Below are 24463 nucleotides of genomic sequence, written 5' to 3'. Positions count from 1 at the left end.
TGGCCATCATATTTTAGGAAGAATAGTGGCAAGTACACCCAGAGAAATGGACCAGGATGGTATGTGACTCAAAACTGTCATATAAAGGTCAGATTAAAGAATGGAGTATGTTTGGCCAAGGGAAGGCTGAGGAAAGAACATGAGAACAGTCAACTATTCAAAAGGATTGCTAAGCGGTGCGGAGCCAAGATGGCAGCGGGAAAGCAGGGACTTGCTTAAGCTCTCCCCCACATTCCTCCAAATACCTATAAAAAATGGCTCTGAACAAATTCTAGAGCTGTGGAACCCATGAAATAGCAGAGGGAAACAGGTCTCCAGTCCAGGAGAGCCTAGATGGTCACCAGGAAGGGTCTATCGCATGGTGCTGGGAGCAGAGTGCAGCCCAGCATAGGCCACACCAGGACAGACCAGACCCAGAGTCAGCCAGTCAGAACAGGCCTAGGAGCCATGAATCAGTGAGCTGTGGCAGTTACCAGACTTCTCAACCCACAAACACCAAAGAGCAGGTTAGAGGGAAACTATGGAATCCAATTCAGAGCAGTCCAATCACCAGCCCTGGGGGTGGTGTAGATGGTGCAGTGGTGGCGGTGGCAGCAGTAGGAAACTCCTGAGGCTGCTTCCAGAGCTACAGTTACAGAGCTACGGGAGCTCAGCTGCTTCCCGAGTCCCCGGCTCACACAGTGGGAGGAATCTAGCAGTGGATCAGGGCGAGAGTGCAAGGAACGCTTGTGGGCTCAAAGGCAAATTCTCTTGCTGTGTCCTGTGGTCCTGCTTGGCTGTTCTTGGGGGAGGGGAAGCACTGCGGTGACAGAGCCTGGGATAACACTGGGGTAGAAGTAGCTCTGAAAACAGCAGTGCTTGGACCCTAAAGCTTGGGACAAAGTACTCTCTACTCTACAAGCAGTCATATCCTGACAAAAAGCTCAAGGTTAAAGTAGTTGTCTGGGAACATGAAGAGGCAGCGAAAATGAACTCAGACTCAAACTCAAACTCTAGATTCCTTTTTTGGTGACAAAGAAGATCTAAACATGCAGCCAGAAGTCAACAAAGTCAAAGAGCCTACATCAAAAGCCTCCAAGAAAAATATGAATTGGTCTCAGGCCATGGAAGAGCTCAAAAAGGATTTGGAAAAGCAAGTAAGAGAAGTAGAGGAAAAATTGGGAAGAGAAATGAGGGTGATACAAGAAAATCATGAAAAACAAGTCAACGACTTGCTAAAGGAGACCCAAAAAAATACTGAAGAAAATAACACCTTAAAGAACAGACTAACCCAAATGTCGAAAGAGCTCCAAAAAGCCAATGAGGAGAAAAATGCCTTGAAAGGCAGAATTAGCCAAATGGAAAAGGAGGCCCAAAAGACCACTGAAGAAAACACCACCTTAAATATTAGATTGGAGCAAGTGGAAGCTAGTAACTTTACGAGAAATCAAGATATTATAAAACAGAACCAAAGGAATGAAAAAATGAAAGACGATGAGAAATGTCTCATTGGAAAAACCATTGCTGGGAGAACAGATCCAGGAGAGATAATTTAAAAATTATTGGACTACCTGAAAGCCATGATCAAAAAAAGAGCCTAGACATCATCTTTCAAGAAATTATCAAGGAGAACTGCCCTGATATTCTAGAGCCAGAGGGTAAAATAGAAATTGAAAGAATCCACTGATCACCTCCTGAAAAAGATTCCAAAAAGAAAACTAGGAATATTGTCACCAAATTCCAGAGTTTCCAGGTCAAGGAGAAAATACTGCAAGTAGCCAGAAAGAAACAATTTGAATATTGTGGAAACAAATTCAGAATAACATAAGATCTAACAGCTTCTACATTAAGGGATCGAAGGGCTTGGAATATGATATTCTGGAGGTCAATGGAGCTAGGATTAAAACCAAGAATCACCTACCCAGAAAAACTGAGTATCATGCTCCAAGGCAAAATATGGATTTTCAATAAAATAGAGGACTTTCAAGCTTTCTCAATGAAAAGACCAGAGCTGAATAGAAAATTTGACTTTCAAATACAAGAGTAAAGAGAAGCATGAAAAGGTAAACAAGAAAGAGAATTCATAAGGGACTTACTAAAGTTGAACTGTTATGTTTATATTCCTACATGGAAAGACGATGTGTATAATTCATGAGACCTTTCTCAGTATTAGGGGAGTTGAAGGGAATATAGACAGAGGGCACAGGATGAGTTGAATATGAAGGGATGATATCTAAAAAAAATAAAATAAATTTAAGGAGTGAGAGAGGAATATATTGAGAGAGGGAGAAAGGAGAGATAGAATAGGGTACATTATCTCACATAAAAGTGGCAAGAAAAAGCAGTTCTGTTGGAAGGGAAGAGGGGGCAAGTGAGGAGGAATGAGTGAATCTTACTCTCATCAGATTCAACTTGAGGAGGGAATAACATACACACTCAATTGGGTATCGTAGCCCACAGGAAAGTAAAGGGAAGGGGAAAAAAAACAGGGAGGGGGGGGATGATAGAAGGGAGGGCAGATAGGAGGAGGAGGTAATCAAAAGCAAACACTTTTGAAAAGGGACAGGGTCAAGGGAGAAAACTGAATAAAGGGCAACAGGATAGGATGGAAGGAAATATAGTTAGCCTTTCACAACATGAGGATTGTGGAAGTGTTTACCTAATGATACCTGTGTGATCTATGTTGAAATGCTTGCCGTCCTAGGAAGGTTGGGTGGGAAGGGAAGAGGGGAGAGAATTTGGAACTCCAAGTTTTAAAAGCAGATGCTTAAAAAAAAAAAGTCATTTTTTGCATACAGCTGGGAAACAAGATATATAGGGAATGGGGCATAGAAATCTATCTTGCCCTACAAGAAAGTAAGGGGAGAGGGGATGGGGGTGGGGGAGAGTGATGTGAAAGAAGGGAGGGCTGACTGGGAAATAAGGCAATCAGAATATATGCCATCTTGGAATGGGGGGGAGGGCAGAAATGGGGAGAAAATTTGTAACTCAAAATCTTGTGGAAATCAATGTTGAAAACTAAAATATTAAATAAAAATGATAAAATTAAAAAATAGTTCAAAGTGGTTTTTAAGTGAAGGGAAAGGGAGTGGGGCAGGGAAGAGGAGAAAACTCTTGCAAAAAGAGATTGTTTTTTTCTTTGTATTTGCATTTCCAGTACACAGAGTCTCGAACATAGCAGGGGTTTAATAAATGCTTGTTGCTTCATTGATTTATTTGGCTTCAGAAGGCAGTGTTAGGACCAATAGATGGAAATTACAAAAGGGTGATTACAGCTTGCTATAAGGGAATGCTTCTTAAAATTTGTCATTGTTGTTGTTTAGTCATTTTTAGTCATGTCTGACTCTTCATGACCCTATCTGGGATTTTCTTGGTAAAGCTATTGGAGTGGTTTGCCATTTCCTTCTCCAGTTCATTTTACAGATAAGAAAACTGAGGCAAACAGAGTTAAGTGACTTGCCCAGGGTCACAAAGCTAGTAGGAGTCTGATACTGGATTTGAACTCAGGAAGATGAGTTTTCCTGACTCCAGGTCCAGAGCTCTAACCCCTGTACCACCTAGGTGCCCCTTCTTAAAAAAATTTTTAAATTAAATTAGAGTTCTTCAAAAGACTTTCCAAAGACTTTCCTTTCACTGGAGGCCTTCAAGCAGATGTTGCACAACCACGTCTCAGAGTGTTAAAAAGGGGGTCCTCCTTTCCAACTGTGAGATTCTATGACTCTGAGAATATAGTTTGAACATTATGTTGTAAATCATTATTAAATTACATTAAAATGTAAAACATTATTAAAATGTGTTGTATGCTAAGCAAGTAGGAGGTACTCAATACAGGATAATACATCCATTTGTGAGACACATATAGGTTCTCTCAAATGTCAGGAATGGGCAAATGGGTAAGAATTTATTCCTAACATAAAATGTTTTGAACAACTGTCTACTTTTTCTCTAGGATGTAGTTTTTCAGTGTTCCTTCAACTATTCTGATTATTATTATTCTAATTGTAATTGTATAAATTGTAATTATACATATCATTATATCTTCTATATTCTAATAATTATTCCAATTACTCAATTACATCTGGGAGATAGTCAATTAAATGCCTCCTGGCTGGTCCTTGAATAAAATGTGACATCTCCTGATAGCATTTTCACTGGCATCCCCACTGCCAGCAATGCTCTCCCTCCTCATTTCTGCTTTCCTGTTTCTCTGAATTTCCAGCTAAAATTACGTCTACAAGAAAACTTTCCAATCCCCTTAATTCTAATACCTTCCTTCTGTTGCTTATTTCTAATTTTTTCTGTAGATAGCTTATTTTTACATATTTATTTGCTTATTGTCTCCTCCATTAAATTGTGACCTCCTTTCAGTGCCTGGCACAAAGCAGGTGCTTAATAAATGTTTACTGACTAACTAGTATCTTTAATACATGCTAATCTCCCTTTCATCAAAGAAAACGTGTCTGGTAAGCAGCAAATGTATTTTAAGGGAGAAAAGAAAAGATTCCTATTTATACTCATTGATTGATGATAGATTTCTTTTTATGTTACTGTTTAGGTATACTATACCAAAAGACACAAATCTACCAGCTCTATAGTCTCTACTTGTAAATACACATTTAGTGATTGTAACAATGCCATATCCTCAAGATATTTACAAGTCTCAACAGCAATAGCAACCTGATTTATCCATGTTGTTTTGTAACCATTACCCAGTATCAATGGTTTAATTAAAATTTAATTTAATTAAAAGCACCATTCAAACCATATGCCAAATGAAGTAGTTTTTTTTTCTTTTCCCTATCGCTAGATAATACTTGAAAATTGATATAATTCTAAGTACTTAGAAATAACAGAAATAGCAGGTATATTTCATCTGACTTTAAAAGTTTAAAAATAATTAAAAGATCAAAGTTTCAACATTTTAAAATTAAAGAATATGCAAAATCAAAGTGCTAACTTGGATACTTAAAAAAAAATCTTAAGTGTTTGTTCACACATACATGCAACTTACCTGTTTGGAGAAGGCCTAGAAGTGACAGTACACTCATGGAAATCCTTTTTACTCTTATGCAAAAAAGAGCTGCTGCCTTTATTTCCTACCCCCTTTATCCACTGGAAAACAAAACAGACAATATATGACAGAATTGAGAAGAAAAGAATAGAGTAATATGCTCTTATGACACTCAAGAGATCCTAAAAAAGTATTCATTATACCTGGATAATGAAGATAGAAAACTGCAGAATAGTTCATTTAGAACTTCCTCAGTTCACTTATAAGTTCTTAAGAAAGAAAAACAAGATAAACAAATAAAATTTCAGGAACTACTTGCTATATGTCATGAGTATGAGAGGAAGCATGGAATAGTGGGAGTCAGAAACATCTGATCTTGCTTCTGACATATATTAGCTGTGTGACTAAAGGCAAGATGCTTAATTTGTCAGGATCCAAGAAAACCCTTCAAGAATATAAGTTGCAGGCAACTGCCCATGTGTATTGGTGGAACAATTTTCAACACTAGTATTTCCCCACATGAATGAAATATATAGGCTTGGACCAAAAAAATTGTTATAGAAAAAGATACTGAGGTTTCACTAAGATTGCAAAATGATAGACATGTCAGCATCATACTGTGTTTTGTTTTGTTTTGTTTTTGTAAAAAGTATGCCTGTAATGGGTATAAGACTTAAAAATGACAAAGTACTCTCCACATTCTTCTCATCATATGTCTGGGCCTGTATACTTTGGGACTCCAGAAGAAGCTGGGGGTGAGGAAGAAGGAAGTGGAGGGAAAGAAAGTAAATGCTCACATTTTAAAAAAAGTTTAATTTCTTAAAACTGAAGAAGTATCTGAAAAATCCAAAAAGAGTAATAAAAATCTTTATACTCAAATAATCTATGATCTCATCAACATGAGTACATCCTCCATTGGTGCAAATAACAACTCAGCCTTGTCCATGCTGTCTTGTCTTCTGTGATGCTTCCTTATGTTTTTCCATAGCTTCTTCATAGACATACACACACACACACACACACACACACACACATATATATATATATATATATATATATATATATATATGCACACACACACACATACAGTCAATTCTGCTATAACATGATATGTGCTTTTCTAAAAATCATCCCACTATGCAAAATTGTATGACAAAAACCATAAGGCTTATGAGGAAATTGGGGCTAGAGGAAATAACACTTAAAAACTTCATCAGTGGCATTAAAAAACAAAGAACCTAATAAAAACAGTAGCACAATTTTATATATGTTAAAGAGTTAAGAAACACATAAATACTACAATAAATATTGGAGGCTTCTCTGGCCTTGGGCTGCTGATTGGCCTGAACCCTTATTTCTACTAGTTAGTCTGGCAGTCCCCAGACAAGGCCTGCCTGCCCTGCCTCAGCCATGGAAGAGAATGCATGGGTGAGAAGGAGGGAGTAATACATAGGTATGTGTGGGTACGGACTCTGCCAATGGCTGCTACTTAACCAGAATACATACTATAATAGATATATTCGGGATGTTGAATGAGTGGGTTTTTTTTAACATAGAAAAGTCCATAGATTTGAAAGAACTGCAAATTACAGCCCTGTAGGATAACACATAAAGTTAACTGAGGTAGCTGGTACGTGTTAGAGGTATATGAGTGTATGTTTTGTGTGTTCCTATCCTGCTCCATTCGGCTGGGTGCAGTTTCCTGCATTCTCATGAGGGAAATCATGCGTTAACAAACTCAAAAGCTGAATTATGTTCAAATTGTTCCCTAATACATAAATTGGGGCAGTTAAGTAGCACCATAGTGCACAGAGCACTGGTCCAGGAGTCAGGAAGATTCATCTTCCTGAGTTCAAATGTGACTTCAGACACTTAGCTGTGTAACTCTTGGCAGGTCACTTAACCCTACCTCAGTTTCTCATCTGCAAAAATGAGGCAGAGAAGGAAATGGCTAACCACTCCAATATCTTTGCCAAGAAAAATCCAAATGGTGTCACAAAGAGTTGGATACAACTGAAATGACTGAATAATATCAACAAATATGTAAATCACATCGGAAAAAATATACATTTTCAAAACAAGTGTTATAGTAGAACTGACTGTATATACACCCAATACGCTCCCAACTTTCACCTAGATCTTGGTACCTTTCAAAGCAATTTGTGGAACACTCAGGTTATTTGTTATCTCTTTCTTTCTTGACCAGCATGGCTCCCTTTCCTCAATGATATCCCTGGCTTCATGTCTTGCAGATAAGTCATCAATGAAATATGCTGCAACCTATGTACACCACTAGGCCCTCCTTCATTCCCTTTGAGGTCACCCACAAATCTATTCTTCACAGACTACAGTGGCCCAAGACTCAGTCATATTGCACTTCCAGGAGAAAATTTATTTTTAAAACATAGGTTGCCTTTGTGATGGCGAGAAGCTTGGGATCATTAAAGCCACTGAGGAATTTTCCAAACGCTATCCAGCCTATACTCATCCGCTGATTCTGGGTCCAAATCATTGCCCATCTGTTTGGCTTAGATATACTAATTTTTGAATGACTTAATAGACTGGCCATCTTCTTTTATATTATACCCTAGAAAATAGGCATTTTTTGTTAGGCCGATCTTTTTTGAGGAGGCTCATCAGGACCTTGATACAATTGATATCGGTCATTTACAAGAAGGAACATCTGGGAGAACTCATCATCTACAAGGAATCTCTCCTCTATTTGGAATTTATTCAGGACATATTCCAGTACAGAGATAAATACTTTTGGAGATTCAATTGATATTATTAACCACAGGATTGTTGAAAAGAGTTAGCTTTGTGATTTTCAAAGGAATCTTTTATCATCTTATGTATGCAGAAGAGACTACCTATTGGGAGACAACTTTAAAGAATACATTCTTTTTTAATGAATCTAATGTATTTTTGTAAGCAACAACAAAATACAGCAGGACATTGCATTCTCTATGCCTTTAAATCAACTGTGTAACTGTAAAGATGTGGTCTCCTATAAAAAATTGTTTGAGAAAAAAGCTGCCTGTTTCCTTTCATTTTACATATATGTGTGTGTATATATGTATATATAAGCATTAAACATGTAGATCATTTTAAAGATTTTTTAAAGTGGACATAATGAATATTCGTCATTGTTTTCTTGATCATCTTTTTGAGGGTAGCAATAAAATCTCCAACTCTTTCCATTCCTTTGATAAATCTCTCTCCCTAAGATTATCTTATAAATGATCCCTCAAAATTCTCAAGATTGTGTTGCCACTAAAGTACTTTTTTATGTGTATTTGGTGTGGTCTACTCTTCCCAACTCTAACTTCGATACTTTAAATATTACTTTGTACAGCACACCAGGGACTGAGGTATTGTGAAAATGTGGTAGTTCCTATGATTGATAACAAAAATAGATCATTACTGAAACAATTTGCTATTCGCTTTCTTCTTGCCAGTTTCATCTATGCATAGTCTTGAGATAATAAAGCTCAGCTGAGTCTCATGCCAATCTTGTTTTAATTTCCACTGCTGTTTGTTGTTTGATGAGGTGATAAATCTTCTCATAATCTTCTACCATTTTCTTCTGTAACATGTTACAAATGTAAGTGTATTCTAAACCAAAGATTATCATCTCTTTCTGCTAGATAAGAAGATAAAGTGCTTGCTGGAATAAGGTTTCTCGGTCCCTTTGGGACTTTTTGTTTTGGTGACTCTTTCCCAGTTGGTTGTAAAAGTTTAACCAAAGTCAATCTTTGCCTTTTCCTGTTTCCCAGTTTTTATCACTTTGTTTTAATGGATCAATTAAAAGTATTTGCTAAATGGAAGAATACCATTTAGAATGGGAGAATACCACTGCAAACAATTTTCTTCGAAACTTGATGCAGATTCTGACCACTGCTCTAAATACCCAATTGTCTGACAACATATAGAAGGGATTCCAGTATTATTCCCACATCAATATAATCAGTTGTTTCCTGTATGATAAGATATCATCAGGTTCATTTTTTGTGATGTTGCTCACTGCAAGTCATGTCTGACATCTTTAAACTCTCTTCTGGAAGAAAGCATCCATGACAAAGAAATGTGAGGCTTCTGAGTTGTTGATGATCTTTTATTCCTCAAACTTGAGGCATATTTTCCAACATATTATTCACTCCTTTATGCCAACATTTACAATGACACCACTAAGTATAAATATATACATATATATAGACTTGGTTTGAAAAATCTTGTTCATAGAAGACATATGAAGCTCTTCATGGAAAGAACCACTCTTCTTCCCATAGTTTATGATGAATCTTGATAATAAGCAATAAATATTTTCCTGATCATCATTTTGCTTAACTTTGTCGTAAGCATTATCAAAGAAGATAATGAGGTGTCCCATAAAATTACATCTCTTGTTGCCTTTTGATGCAGAATAAAACTAACTTTACCAACTCCTTTTCCAAGGAGAACCTGTAAGCAATCTTTTCATCTAGCTGTAATTTCCTTTTGATTTCTTATTTAGTTTACTATGAGTTTAGATATATTGATGTGTGTCATTTCTTCCAACAGCATGTAAATTCATTGGTCATGGAACAAAAATCTCACAATTTCTGTAACCACTGATGGTTAGCAATGATCTAACAACAGTCTGATTCTTTACACTGTCTATTCCCTTGCCTATCACTCTGCCTCATTCACTGCAGAAGCCAAAGGGGTCTACCAAATATCAAGGGCTATTTTGCATATTTCTTCCTTTCATGGGTTGCCAAAGGCAAAGAATTCATCACATAGAAACAGAGACAACTACTGGTATTATGCTTCCCCAAACATAGCTGTGCTGGTCCTTGGAAAACTTAGTCCAGGCCTGTTCAGAATGACTGGACCTACCAAAGTTCACACTCAATTGTACAGCCTGTGAGAATCCAAAGTCACCTCTATACCTCAATGAAACATAAAAGTAGGACTTTGAAACAGGAAAAGCCTAAAAACCTAGAAAAAATGGACCTATGAATTTAAAAGTACTGGTTTTATGAGTTGTGATTATAATTGCTGTGCAGGAAGTTTGTAGTCCTGTCATGGAACAACATATTATAATTTATTAGAGTTATATGATGGCCTTTCTTTGAAGGCAATGAGTTACTGTGAGAATTTTCTACAATATATTTCCTATACTATTAATAAGTATATTTGATTCAGAGTGCTAATCTAAGAACTATAATTTGCTACAATTTATTTTGTCAAAGCTCAAACAGAGGAACCAAGAAAATAAAAACACAAGAGGAAAGACTTTGGCTACCTCCAGCCTCTTCGATCTGGAACTCTATTCCTCCCTTAGTGAAGCTCCCCCAATTATGAAGCACAGATTAGCATAGCAACAACATTCCCTAATCAGGTAGGTTACGATAAAGAGAAAACTAGAAAGGGAAGAAGCTGGAAAGTGTGGCACCTAGGATCATAGGTAACTCTGGCGGCAGACAAGTGTTTAAATATGTGTGAATCATAGAAACTTAAGAGTTGGAATTTATTTCTGAAGACCTAAGTTCAAATCTGGCCTCACATAATTACTAGTTGTATGTGCCTAGGCAAATCGTTTAAACTGTCTGTCTCAGTTTCCTCATCTGTAAAATGGAGATAATAATAACCCCTACCTCCCAAGGTTGTTATGAGGATCAAATGAAATAATATTTATAAAGCACACTGCAGACCTTAAAGTGCTACATAAATGCTAGTTGTTATCATCATCATCAACAGTATCATTATTATCATTACATGCACAGAGGAAAAAAGAAAGGAAGATGTCTCTATTTCATTTAAGAGGGTGGTCCTTTTCTGACAATAGGGGCAACAAGCATTCTTACCAGCCACAGGACATTGTTTTCCAAGTCCTACCAGTTCAGATTCCTAAACTCCAGAGAACAGAGTAGTGCCTTCAGGGAGTAGGAAACTCTTCTAGCAAGCACTACAGTTTGGAGAAAGCAAAAGTGAGACAACACTAAGGAATGGGCCATTTGAACCGTAAAATTGGTGGAGGAGTTTCACTGTTACCATCCTTTCCAATGTTAAAATTAATAACTCACTCCTGCTGGTATCTGGATGGAGATAAGAGTAGTAGAAGAGCCTGACCCTCCCTACGCCAGTTTCTGGCCAGTACATAAATGTTTCCCAATGGATCATAAACGGAGGGGAGACTTTCCATCAGAGACATATGGCAAACTTCTCTTGATTTAATACTGCAGATCCTGAGGAAAGAGATAGGACTCCATTCATATAATGAGGGTCAGACTTCCTTCCAAACTAACTTCTGCTGGCAGAGTTTTCAACAGTACATAGGGCATTGTATCTAGCAGGGGCAGACAGTGATAGAGCTTAGCGGTGACACCAGACTGAGCACGTGACCTAATATCACCAGAAGTAGGCACAGCTTCTGGACTTCCAGCCCTTGACCTTCCCTCCTGTCACATTCACACCTAAGCAGGAACTAAATGTCATCCCATATATCTCCTACATCTTGTGGCTAAACTCCTTGAGAGGGCCATCTAGAACACTTACTCTCCTCTCACTCTCTTCTTAACTCTTTAAAGTCTGGCTTCTGACCTCATCATTCAACTGAAACTGCCCTCTCCAAAGTCACTAATGATCTCTTAACTGCCAGATCTATTGGCCTTTTCTCATCCTTCTTCCTTGACCTCTCTGCATGCAGCCTTTAACACCGTTGATCATCCTCTTCTTGACATTCTAATTTTTGAGGACTCTGCTCTCTCCTGGTTCCCTTCCTCCCTGTATGATAGCTCCTTCTCAGTCTCCTTTACTGATCTCCAGGTCACATTTGCCAGCTCCCATGAATTCAGTTATCATCTGTATACTGATGATTCTCAAATCTACTTCCAGCCTTAACCTCTCTGCTGACCCCCAATATCACATCTCCAACTGCCTATTAGACACCTCAAACTGGATGTTCCATAGATGTGTTAAACTCAACATGTCTAAAACTGAACTTATCTGTCCCCCCGCAAAACTCTCCTTACTTCTTCCTTACTTGGCTATTACTGTCAAGGGCACCACTATCCTCCCAATCACCCAACCTTGCAACCTAGATGTCCTTCACTATGCACTCTCTCTCACCACCACCACCCTCATATCCAATCTGTCAATTTCACCTTTGCAGTACTTCTCAAATATGCCCCCTTCTCTCCTGATATTGCATACTGGTATAAACCTCTATCACTTCATGCCTAAACAACTGCAGCAACTGCTGGCTGGTCTCCCTGCCACAAGTCTCTCCCCACTCCAGTATATCCTCAACTCAACCACCGAAGTAATTTTTCTAAAACAAAGTCTAACCATGTCATGCTCTCCTTCCCCCGCTCAATGAACTCCAATGGCTTCCTATCACCTCCAGTATCACATACAAAATTCTCTTTTTGGAATTCAAAGTCCTTCATAACCGACCTACCTCTGCCTTTCCAGGCTTCTTAAACCTTGCACTCCTCCATCAAGTTCTCTTAGATCCAGTGAAACTGTCTAGCTACCTCTTTCTCACATTCATTACTCCACCTCCTGACTCCAGGCACTGACTGTCCCCTATGCCTGGAATGCTCTTCCTCTTCACCTCTGCCACTTGGCTTCCCTGGCTTCCTTCAAGTTCCAGCTTAAATTTCAGCTTCTACAGGAAACATTTTCAGATCCCTCTTAATGCCAGCACAGTCCCTCTGTTGATGATTTCCTATTTGTCCCATATATAACTTGTTTGTACACAGTTGTTTGCATGTTTTCTCCCCCAATGGTTTGTGAGCTCCATCAGATCGGGCATTGTCTTTTGCTTTTTTTTTAATGTATCTCCAGTGCTTAGCACAGTGCCTAGCACACAGAAGGCACTTAATGAATGTTTAGTGGCTGACTACCTGAGTGCCATGAAAGAAGCAGGAGCCTCTTGATTCTGCTCCCACTTGTCTGAGAAAGCTAGCAGCTGAGAAAGCAGCAGGAGTCTAGACTGACAGTTCTACTCCTTCCTTTGCTCATTTGTCTTGCTGATGTAAAGGAAACTGGAGGCTAGAGGCTATGTTCTCACTCTTCTCTCTTGTCCTTGGGCTGCTGAGGGAGGAACAGACAAGCAGTTCTGCTCCCACCTATGTTCTCTGGTCAATGGGCTGCTCAGGAAGCAAGAACCTGCTATTCTAGATCTCCTAATCTCCTTTCTGACCTTGTTTTATGACCTATGTTTGCTCTGATCTAGAGTTCAGTAAAGTAGGGCAAGCCTGGCTTTATAACTTTTTCCTTTGTCTTTCTTCCTCTCCTCACCCGTCAAAGTTGATACATTCAAGGCACCAAACTTGAACAGGAAGAGGTAATCCAGTGCCATCCTCTTTATAGGAAAAAATTGTGTGCCTTTTATGTGTATGATTATTGTTAAGGATTGCATATTTATTATCTAGCACTCAGAATTGATAGTTTTGTAGGTTGTTAAACTACAAAGTACCCTCATGATATATGGATCGGACCAAGGTAGTTCAAATTCTACTAACCTGTCACGTTAATTATTGAGCTAAGAATTCCCTCAATCTCTATTCTGATGGTTCCCATCAAATATGTCTCTGTCTAGTGCAAAATATGCACTTATTTTGCAGATTCACCCTGACAGATTTAAGGGTACAGTAGACTGAAGAGCCAGTGGATGTTGAGCTGGCCTCAGTCCAGCAGGGTTGTGAACATTACCTCCAATACTTAACACCTAGTCTGGAAGGCAAATGACCTCCCTGTTGTGTTTGCCCACTTAAGTTTGGGGACATCTGAAAAAAGATCCCTTCACACCATTCACTTGTGATGGCAGTATAGTTCCTTGGGCTTGAAGAGGTACAGAAACAATGCAATGATAGCACAAGGGGCAAAAGAATTTGGGGGGGGGGGGGGGGGCAGGGAGAAGAGGAGACAGGGATGATAGATGACAATACCACCATCATGTTTAAAAAAATATATAGACACCATTGCCACTCCCTCACCATCAACTGTCTTCAAGGTCTTAGTGCATTTGTGCGCTCTCCTTACTAATTAACTCAATCATGGTCTGAAACCAATCAATTAAACTTCTATATAAATATGTTTTGGGGCCAGGACCAACTAGAACTAAGAAAAATGCTGAAGCCCAGGAGCTACTAAATTTGCAATAGTATTGTTTTCAACTACTTTTCATTACAAATATATGTTTACTATATTATAAGTTAAAATAAGGTTTTTTCAGCTGACATGGGAAACTAACAACCACTTAGAACTGTTTCTATGATTCTAAACAAAAGACAAACTTGCATACGAACTTCTGAAACATGATCCATATATTGGAAACTGCCTATAAATATAACAATGATTAATACTGGAACTAGTGACATACTCAACTCTTTATATAGTCAACTCTTAGTGGCCCCTCTCCTCTTTCTGACTTTAACCTTTTGTTCTGATGTTCCAAGCCGAAATCTAATTCCTCCTCTACATGACAGCCCTTCAAATACTTGAAAACCACTATCATGTTTGTCTCCTTTAATCTTCTGTCTTTACCTCAATTTCTTCAACCAATCTTCAAATGGAAAGATCTCAAGGCCCTCAGAAGTAAAGACAACGTAAAAACAAAAGACAGCCATAATTTTTTTAAAGAAATTTACCCATTCTGAAATGACTTTTAAAAATAACCTCAGGTTATTCTCTATTCTGGCTGACTTCCTCTGGATGCTTACCAGTCTTGTCAATGTCCTTACTAAAACGTGTCACCTGGCTAGAACAGAATATAGTATTCCAGATGTAGTCTAACAAGGACATAGTGCAACACAATTATCACTTCTCTTGTCCTGGACACTGTGTCGCTTTTTAAAAAGCCTAAGAATGCATTAGCTTTTTTTTGCCTGCCACTTCACATTGTTGGTTCTTATTGAATTTACTATCCAGTAAAACCCCAAGAGAGTTTTCAGATGAACTGCTATCAAGCTATACCATCGCCCATCTTGTATTTCTAAAGTGGATATTTTTGGACCCAAGATAAGACTTTATTTTTACCCTTATTTAATTTCATATTATTAGATTGAGCCCAACATTCTACTCTGTCAAATCTTCCTGGATCCCAATTCTGTCATTCACTATTTTAGCTATCTCCCCCACTGAAAAAAAAAAAAAAAAAAAGGAAGACAATGTTTGAAAAGTCTTGGTTTCCTAAGCTGAAAAATCTTTTGGAAATAAATGTCATTCTTTTAAAAAATACAATATATAAGAAACTTAACAAGAAACAAACAGAAGAGTGAAATTTACTCTAGATTTCCTTTAAATTGTATGCTTAGCCTGTTTAAAATATGATTTGATTTACAAGATAGAATTTATAACTGTTCAATTATGCAAAACAAGGTATATCTGAATATCAAGAATCATGAATAATAAATCAGCATCTTACCACATAGCAAGAACCACTATAAGTTAAAAACTATAAATTATTAACTAGAAAGAACAAGAAAGGAGCAATATAGGAAAATTAAAATTGTTTTAATAAAATATTTTATACACTTTTTAAAATGTACACATAAAAGAAAGTAGTTTTCATTTACCCCCTTCACAGGGTGGTCCCATCGGTCAGAGCTTCTGAGTCTTGACAGAGGTGCCTGAACCTGAGTATCTTCTTGCTTTGATTTTGACTTCTTTGGTATTCGAAACTAGAAAGAGAAAGCCATCTTTTTAATACAAAGTCAGCACTGAATTCAGTATCTGAATTAGATGACAGAGCATCTAATTTACTCCGAATGATAAGCAAAAGGAACAACTGAAGAATGGTGGCACACTAATAAATTCAGAAATTTAGCTCTTTATGTTAGAATAGTGGTTTCCAGCCTATGGGCAGTAGAGATGAGGCAAGGCTTCCTATTTTTAGTAAGGAGGTAAAGAGCAGGGAGAAGGGATTCAGAAATAACTATGTAGTAAAAACAAAAAATGTCAATAATTTTTTAATAACGTCATATAAATTTAGGAAGTAGGGGACAGTGAACTACATAGGGAATTTTGGTCTGAAATTAAGAAGACAATAAATAACAGAAAAACAACTGTATTTTACTTCTCTCTGTATGTTTTTCCATGTGTGTAGGGATTGGGAGAAGAAAGGAAGGAATTTTTATATACATATATATCTCCCTGACTCATATGGTACTGACAGAAATGACTATTTCTCCCTCATATTAATAATCAATTACTGAATTAGGGCCAGGATATTTTCAGAAACCATTGCTGATGATGAGATTGAATTAACTTTCTCCTCAATCTTGTTCAGATCTCACCCAACCTTACATGGAATTTAATCTAAGGTGGAGAAGTCCATAGTGTTCTATACAGGTATGAGTGGGGATGAATTCTTTGATTAGATTGCCTAAGGCTGGGCAATTTAGAAGTAAATGACATCATCGAATTTATATTCCCCAGTCCCTTATTGGAATAGGTTCACCTCTCACTGTAATATTCATTGTCTTACTAATTGTTAACCAATCAGAGTTGATTGCTACCTTCAGGAATATCCACTCTTCCAGGGGCATATAAACTGTTAGCCCACCACCATGAGTCATCTTTGGCATTTGAGGGTGTCACTGGCCCATTTTTTTGGTAATTTGCTAGCATAATGATACAATTATTAATTACCCAGAAATTATGTCTCTCAAACTTTTGAAATATCACAGTACTTGACTTAAATTCAGATTTGAAAGTGATACTGACATTGAGAAATTTGGGTAAATCAGGAAAGTCACTTAAAGTCATCTTGTTGCTCTATACAAAGTCCTAGGTCAAACTTAATTCTTCATTTCTCTCCTTCCCTTTTTTCCTACTTTCTGTTGCTAATTTTGGACCATATTTCAACTTTATAATATAAAAGGTAGCAATCTACAATTCTCAATACACTACCTTGAACTCTTTGAAGAAAGGTACCATATCTAATAAATATAATAAATCAGATATTACTGTATTTAAAGTGTAAAATTCTAGAGAAAGAAAATATCCTTATAAACAAGCATGAGTTCTTAAAAACACTGTCAAAATAGAAATCAAATCTCAATTAAGTACAACTTTAAAACAGAATTTTTTCAATAAATGACAATTTCAAAAATCTAATAAGAATCTTGTTTTCCAAGAAAGCAACTTCCATGGCACTATACAATCAACCTCACCTCTCATCACTTCTATATAAAACACGAATAGTCAGCTCAGTTCAACACACATGTATTAAGCAATTATGAGAGATGAAAGGCAGCAAAGTTTAGTAGATACAGGACCAGTCTTGGAATCAGGCAGGCCAGGGTTCAAAAGTCCTCCCTCTGCCAGTTATTTAGCTGTATGACCATAAGCAGGTCATTTAACCTCTTAATACTCCAAGCAATATGAAGGCTAACTTACAAAAAATTGCCACTCTGCATTTTCTGCATCTGTGGAAGGAGTTTCCATAAAGGGAGTTCTCTACACTAATGAAATCACAAATCTAGACCCAAAAAAGTAATGTTCAAGGCACTAACCTAGGTTGGGGATGATGGGGTGATGGGATTTGGACATCAAAAGACAAAGACCATGTCTCTGGAAGCACCCCTAATCTTAATAGGCCCCTGTGAGAAAATTCTCTCCTTGTTACAAGCACATAGACAGTTGGTCCTATAATTCCTCAGATAAAGGCTATCAGTATAGACATAGGAGTGCCTGGTCCAAGGACTCTGCCTCTGTCTCCTGGAATAGAACTATCTAGTCCCTTCAACAAAGCTATCTATATTGACTCTCAGAGTTTTTCCATACATTCCAGCAGCCCTGTCCAGATTTCTTAAGTATATTCTTACTAACTACTTCCTAATTCCACCCCAATCACCTAATTAGCATACTTGGCATTCCTTTCCCCGGTCCCTTTTCCATATAAGCATTAGTATCACACCCATTAAGTTTCAAGTTCCCTAAGGAACTTGGCCCACCTTATTATTCCACTAGACTGGAAGACTGGTTTGAGCCTGTGAATTCATTCTAGTTGACAACACCCTGTACCCTGACATTTTGGGGGAGTCCCAGCACCTCTAAATCATGTCAGCCCCCTAAACCATGTCAGCACCCCTAAGCCATGTCAGGGATACAAAAGCAAAAAAGAGAAACAGTCACAGCCCTCAAATAGCTTACATTCTCTTGCAAGATTTTCATCACCAAAACATTATGCCTTCTTTTCCTCTTTTTTATTCTTTGTAACCAGAGAGAGCTCTCTGGGAAGGAGAGCGATATATTTAGAAATGAAGGAGATGTAAACAGCATGCCTTTCTCTAAGCATTCTAGTTAAACAAAGCTTACTATATTTTGTTGGAAAAGTATTATTTGAAAGGCAAATAGAAAAATGTTTTCAAAACCATTGACTCAAGAATTGTAAAGTTAGTGAGCAAGTTAAAAAACAAAAGTAATACATACCTCACAAGAATTTGAAGATGAAGATTTTTTCATTTTTCCCTCAATTCCAGTTTCTACAAAAAAAAAGACAACAAAAAATTATCACTTAAAAATTTAAATAAGAGAAATAAACTAGCAAAATGTTATTTCCTTTATCTTTTTGCATAAACTTTTTATTTAATTCAAAATTTATATAAATTGGTAAAGTAGGAGACCAATGCATTTTATAGAATTGGAAGCTTGAAACTCAAGGAATTTTCATTCTACAATAATGTTATGTTTTAGAACAGCAGCACCTACTGGCAAAATATCTATTAAAAGAGAGATGAGTCCTACAATCAAATAACCATGGGGATTTCTAATCAAAGGTAAAATTCCAGTGATTTAAGAAAGGACAAAGAAGTCCACAAGGTAGCACTTTTCTTTTCTAGAACACCTAGCATAGCACAATCTTGTCCATAACCTTAATGCTTTTTTTCCTCAGCAACAGTTTTCAACTCTGATTGGGATTATTCCTTTTGATGACACAAGTACAATAAAAAAGATGATTTGCTGTATAAAAATGACTCTTACCCAATTCTATTGAAATAAATTTCATAAAATGAGAAATATCAATATTCAAACTTGTCAGTTTACAGGTAATACCTATAGCTAAAAATTAAAACACTAAAGTTGAAAGTGCTGGGTTTTTTTAACCACATACAGTTAGCTTGTGAAAATATGGATGAATTACTAGTAATTTCTTGAGGAAATGTAATCACAATTATCTAAATAAGAATTCGGACCCTTTTCTTACTAATGGTTTCTCCCAAAACCTGTTCCTCCTTCTGATTTTCCTATTTTAGTTAGTGATATCACTACCAATTCTAACAATCAGCCAGGCTTAAGACATCTGAAGTTAAATGGTTTTTTTTAAATGTATTATTATTACCAAAACACATTTGCAACAAATGCCAATAAACAAATAACTGAACCAAACATAACTTTCCAACTAAAACACAGAAAATTTAGAGAAAGGAAAAAAATGTTTTAAGGAAATAAAAATCAGCCCAAAGAAATAATTCCTCCAATCAGTCTGTGTATTTATAAAGCTATTACCTCTGATATTGTTTTTTATTTTATCATTTGTATATAGATGTCACTAATCACGCATTCATTTTTTTCTTCTGCTGATTTTGCTATGTACATCACTTCCTACAAGTCTTTCCGTATTTCCTTCTAGTATTCATATTTACCAATTTTATATTGCCATAATTAATTCGAAGTGGAGAATAGGACTGCAGCTATGATTTCACTGGAATTTATATAAGGACCCCACCCAGAAAAGCTCCCAAATGAAAATCACCTTCTGATCTTTAACTTACAGTCTTAGACAGTAACTGGGGCACTGAAAGTTTGTATGACTCATCAAAGGTCACAGAACCAGTATGTTTAAAAAACAGAATTTGAACCCAGATCAGCCCTCTTTTCACTAAGCCATACTGGCTCTCAACACAATACTATGTTACAGCAATGTATCATGTTCAGCCACTCTCTAATTAGTACAAAACACAAGTTTATACTTTATCCTCAACCTCTCTCTTAACAACTTGATTTAACGATTGATAAACTGTACCATTTTTGCATTCCAAGATATCATAAATTTTTGCATTTCTTATATGTATTTGAGAAAAACACATCCTTTGTTTTTCCAAATATCTAGCTTAATACTTATCTAGATTTTTTTCTTATTTTTAACTGGATTTTTCATTTGCTAGTGTATGTAAGGTGGATTTTAGTGTAAGGTGAATTTTAGTGTGTGTAAAGTGAATTTTTGTTATTATTTCTTAGAATTCAGTTTCCCAGGATCCATGGCGATAACAATTTGTTTCCCAGGCTCATGGTTCAAAATATCTCCACACTTGTGCAGCATTATATAATGATAAATAACATAAACATGTGTGCTGAAATTGTAAACATCCACTGCACCTATGCAGTGTGATACAGGGATGAGGGGATGCAAATTTGTGAGGCTATTGCTGGCAATATGCCTTCTTTGTCTGTTGCCCTATAAAGCAGGTGGGGACTGGTCAGTGAGTGGAGAACCCTTTAGGGTTGAATGCACAAGCTGGAATGCTGTGTGTGCCTTGATTGGCCCCCATCAAGACTTGGGGGGAATCTGTGTTTGCCTCAACTGGCACCCATTGAGGCTTGAGGGGATTTAGGGGAATACACAAGTTGTGCCTGTCTCAATTGATTAGGAAATGCTATAGGAGTTTGTGCTTTATTATCAACACTAAAGGAAAAGACTAGATTAGAATAAAGATTATTAAACCCTTTGAAGTTGTCTTTCCTGTCTGACCAGATCAAGAGCAAACTTGTGCTAGCAGCCATCCTGTGTGCTAGTGTTATCTGTCTTACAGCTAGTAAGATGTTTCCCATAGTTATTCATTATTTATCTATTTCCTTTTCCAACACTGTGAGCTTTTCCTTTACAAATATTACTAAAGAATTACTATATGCATAATTTAAGGATCTAAGGTTTCTTCACTATGGGTATTTCCTCCACCAACACTGCAACATTGCAATCAAACAAGCAATTATTAAGTTCTTATTATTCTCTATCACATAAGTTGTATTGAAGAACTGTCATTGCTGAAAAAGTAATTAGCTTACAACAAACCTAGTGATAAACTGTAACGTTAATGAAATAGAAAGATCTTCCCTGTCCATTAATAGGCCTATGTGACCACATGTGTTCAATCACAGCTGTGATACATCCTGAGTCACACAGAGCCCATCAGGGGAGGAACTTGCCTAAAGGAAAAGCTTGCTTAGGGGAAGCTTGCTTGCAGGAAGGCTTTCACACCTTTTGGTACTAAGCTAATTAAGCACTGAGTCACAGGGTAGTGATGCCTTCTGCCTCTGAGAAGTATATATATATTCTGAGGTTGGTATTTTGCCTTGGGGGTTTCACTTATGAGAAGGACCTTTTGATTCCCTGGATGGGACTGTGAGTAGCTGTTTGTTCAGAGCCTCCGACTACTCAGAGGTATCTGTGCTCCCCCAATCTGGTGGTATATGTAGGTGGTTGTATTGCTTTATTCAGAAAATTGGAGAACTGTCTGTTGATCTTTGTGCTAATTTCTCTGCTTGTATTTTTTCTAAATTCAGAGTGCTGACCTTTCCCCTGAACTAGTGAATATAATTAAAAGAAGATTATTAACCCCTTTAAAAGTTGTCTTTCCTTTAGAAAAGCAGATCAAAGAACCTGTGCTAACAAGCCATCCTGGATGTGTGAGGGTGCTTGTTGTTACATGAGCCTCTCCAAATTTAGCTGTCATATTGTCATGTTATTGTCATGTCAATTCATTGTCATAACCTTGAAGTGCCCGCAATTACTGCCACACCATAAAATGGGCATCAGAGTAGGATTTAAGGTGGGTGTATGTGTATATATGCATATATGTATGTATATACATGTACATAAACAAATTTAAAATCTATATATTATTTTCTTTTGACATTGTGGGGATACCAATGGAGCAGACAGGTCATCTAATCACTTGCTCTCACCATGCGACCAATCTAATTTCTTTTCCTGCTTGAAAATTTCTTTGATGATGCTCACATCCACTATTCGTATCACCACTCTCCTTTGGGTGATCCTCAATCTCAACTCTTCAAAGACCATAGTGTTCCATAAGCAGAAGATACATACCACCAACAGAGAAATGCTAGTATTAAAAAGATGAGGCCTTGATTCAGAAAGAAGCTTGGAATCATTAAAGGAATTCTAGAATTTCACAAAGGCAATCCAACTCATTTTCCTCATCTTCAATTTTACTCTTAACATTTGCAACATCAGATAGATAAAGAGAGACAAACACACATACACAAGTTCTATAGATTATCCAACAAAATGACTCCATTGAGGAAGATCCTAGAACACAGACTTGACCCCCAACAGTGGTTATGGACAAAACTGCAGAATTGGAAGAAAATCCCATATCTAAGAGCTCACCGGGCCATTTTGAGTATTCGTGTGTACTATTTTCAGCATAACACTCAAGGCATTCTTACCCCTCAATGTTTTCTGATATGAATTCCATTTTATCTAATATCATCAGTGCTACTCGCCATTTTTTGTGAGTTAGCAATAAGCACCGTAAATTTTAGTCCAATCTTGCAGTTTGGATCTGGGAAATCATTATGAATGAAATATAATTCCTGTAAATAAACAGCAGTTGTTCATTTTACTTTTCAGTTACTTCTATAATCCTTTTTTTTTTAATTTGAAAAATTCAATCTAGTTACTTTTAATATTTTTATTTTGGTCAAGACCTACAATTTTATAGGTGTAGGGAATCACTCCTGAGGAAATTCCCTCAAACAAGGAAGATAACAACTATTATGCAATTTAGTCTTATAGAACAGTGTAAAATACTAAAAGGTTAAGTGACTTGCCCACAGTCATAAAACTTTTAAAATTAAAATTGCTCGGTCTGTCCCTCCTCTTACGATTCTGTTCAATTAATATTCATTCTATTCTAAATAATATTCATTCATTCACAATATTTCCTATTTGTATCATACTATTATTAAGCAAAATTTAATAAATCCACTTGAAGCAGAATTCCTGTATCTTATACTAAAAACTATGCAAGTTTGTTTTTAATTGAGACTTCCTCTTTACCAAAGATAGCAGTTCTGATTTGGAATTATCTAGTCCCTTTGACTCCCTATGTTTTCCTTTTCATATTTTTTATTGAACCACACATCTGAAACACTTGATTATTTAATTGTAACAATATCTTGACAGTTCTTGTAGGATTTAAGAAGCATAAATCTAAGTACTTAGCTTTTTTTATGTGAAGAGCTATTTTTCAAATTTCTTAGAAATGCTTATGTCTCTGCAAACTTAAGTTCAAATACTTTCAAAATATTTATTTCTTGTTTTCAAATAGCAAAGAAATGGCCATTTCTAAATTTGCCTTACTGATAGTTTCATCCTCTAAAAAGGCACAGCAAACAACAAGTGCTACTTCGGGCTTGATTGTAAGGAGAAAGCAGTAACAAACAGAAATCATGAGATCATTAGACAGCATTGAGACCATTCCATCTTAGAATTTCAGATAGAGAAGGAAAACCAGGCAGAGCTTGACATGAATGCTACATTTGAAAAGAGCAAATTTCAAAGTGTTCACATCAAGGATAAGACTAAAAGTCAACACAAGTCATTCCAGGAAGGACAGAGAAAGCTCAAGACTGAAGCTGAAGATACAAAGAAAAAAAGTCCCAATAAGGAAAAGGAGAGTTCCAAGATAGATGAATCAAGTATTCATCAGCTAACTTAGATTTTTGAAAGACAAATAAGTAAGATGAAAACAAATGCAAGTAACAGAAGAGGAATGAAAAAGCATGGCAAGGTCCTGTAAGAATAGTATCAGGAGCACTAAAGCTCAAAATTTGCTAATGCTGTCTAAAAATGCATAAAAAGGGTTCCTATTTTTTAGATATATTGAGGGAAGGAAGATCAAAAAAGGGATAAGCCCACTGCTTGGGGAAAATGGTTAGTAACAGATGACAGAAGACAGAACTAATCAAGCTTCATTATGCCTTCATTTTCTCTGCAAAAAAGGGAAATCTCTTTAGGTTGGAAAAGGGAGAATGAAAAACAGCCAGTAGGATTTGATTGTTAAGTCCTAGCAAAATATAAGAACATCATAGCAAAGGGTGGGATAAATAACTTATAGATGGGAAATAGTTTCCAGAGAGAAAGCTTGGCTTCATTAAGAAGAGATCTTGCCAGGCTAACCACTTTTCTTTTATGTAAGGAGTTACTAAATTGGTAGATATAAGCATACTGTAGAATTTACTTAGATTTTTAGCAAAAGTACATTCTCTCATGCTATTCTTTTAGAAAAGCAGAAGTTATGAGCTAGACAAGACTCAGAATTGGGAGACCTGACAGACCCAAAGAGTAGTCATTAATTGTTCAATAGCAATTTAGAAGATCTCCAGTACAGTCCCCTAGGGATCTGTCTACAGCCAGATGACTTGGATAAAGCAATTGATGGTTGTAAT

The 24463-nt window shown here is 36.8% G+C and overlaps 1 protein-coding gene across 1 annotated transcript in view; it reads right to left on the bottom strand.

The window, feature by feature from the left end:
• The window catches only part of SENP7 (SUMO specific peptidase 7), a 161139-nt gene that overhangs the window by 127372 nt on the left and 9304 nt on the right, over positions 1-24463 (bottom strand). Inside the window, exons 2-4 of the mRNA XM_036745023.1 lie at positions 18419-18471; positions 15559-15663; positions 4991-5091 (exon numbers count right to left, since the gene is read on the bottom strand). Coding sequence (XP_036600918.1) covers positions 4991-5091; positions 15559-15663; positions 18419-18471 — 259 coding nt within the window. The remainder of the gene's footprint in view (positions 1-4990; positions 5092-15558; positions 15664-18418; positions 18472-24463) is intronic.

The sequence above is a fragment of the Trichosurus vulpecula genome, chromosome 2 (genome assembly GCF_011100635.1).
Source record: "Trichosurus vulpecula isolate mTriVul1 chromosome 2, mTriVul1.pri, whole genome shotgun sequence".
Taxonomy (NCBI): Eukaryota; Metazoa; Chordata; class Mammalia; order Diprotodontia; family Phalangeridae; genus Trichosurus; species Trichosurus vulpecula.
Note: the sequence above shows the minus strand (reverse complement) of the source record. Positions and strands in the feature narration are given on the sequence as shown.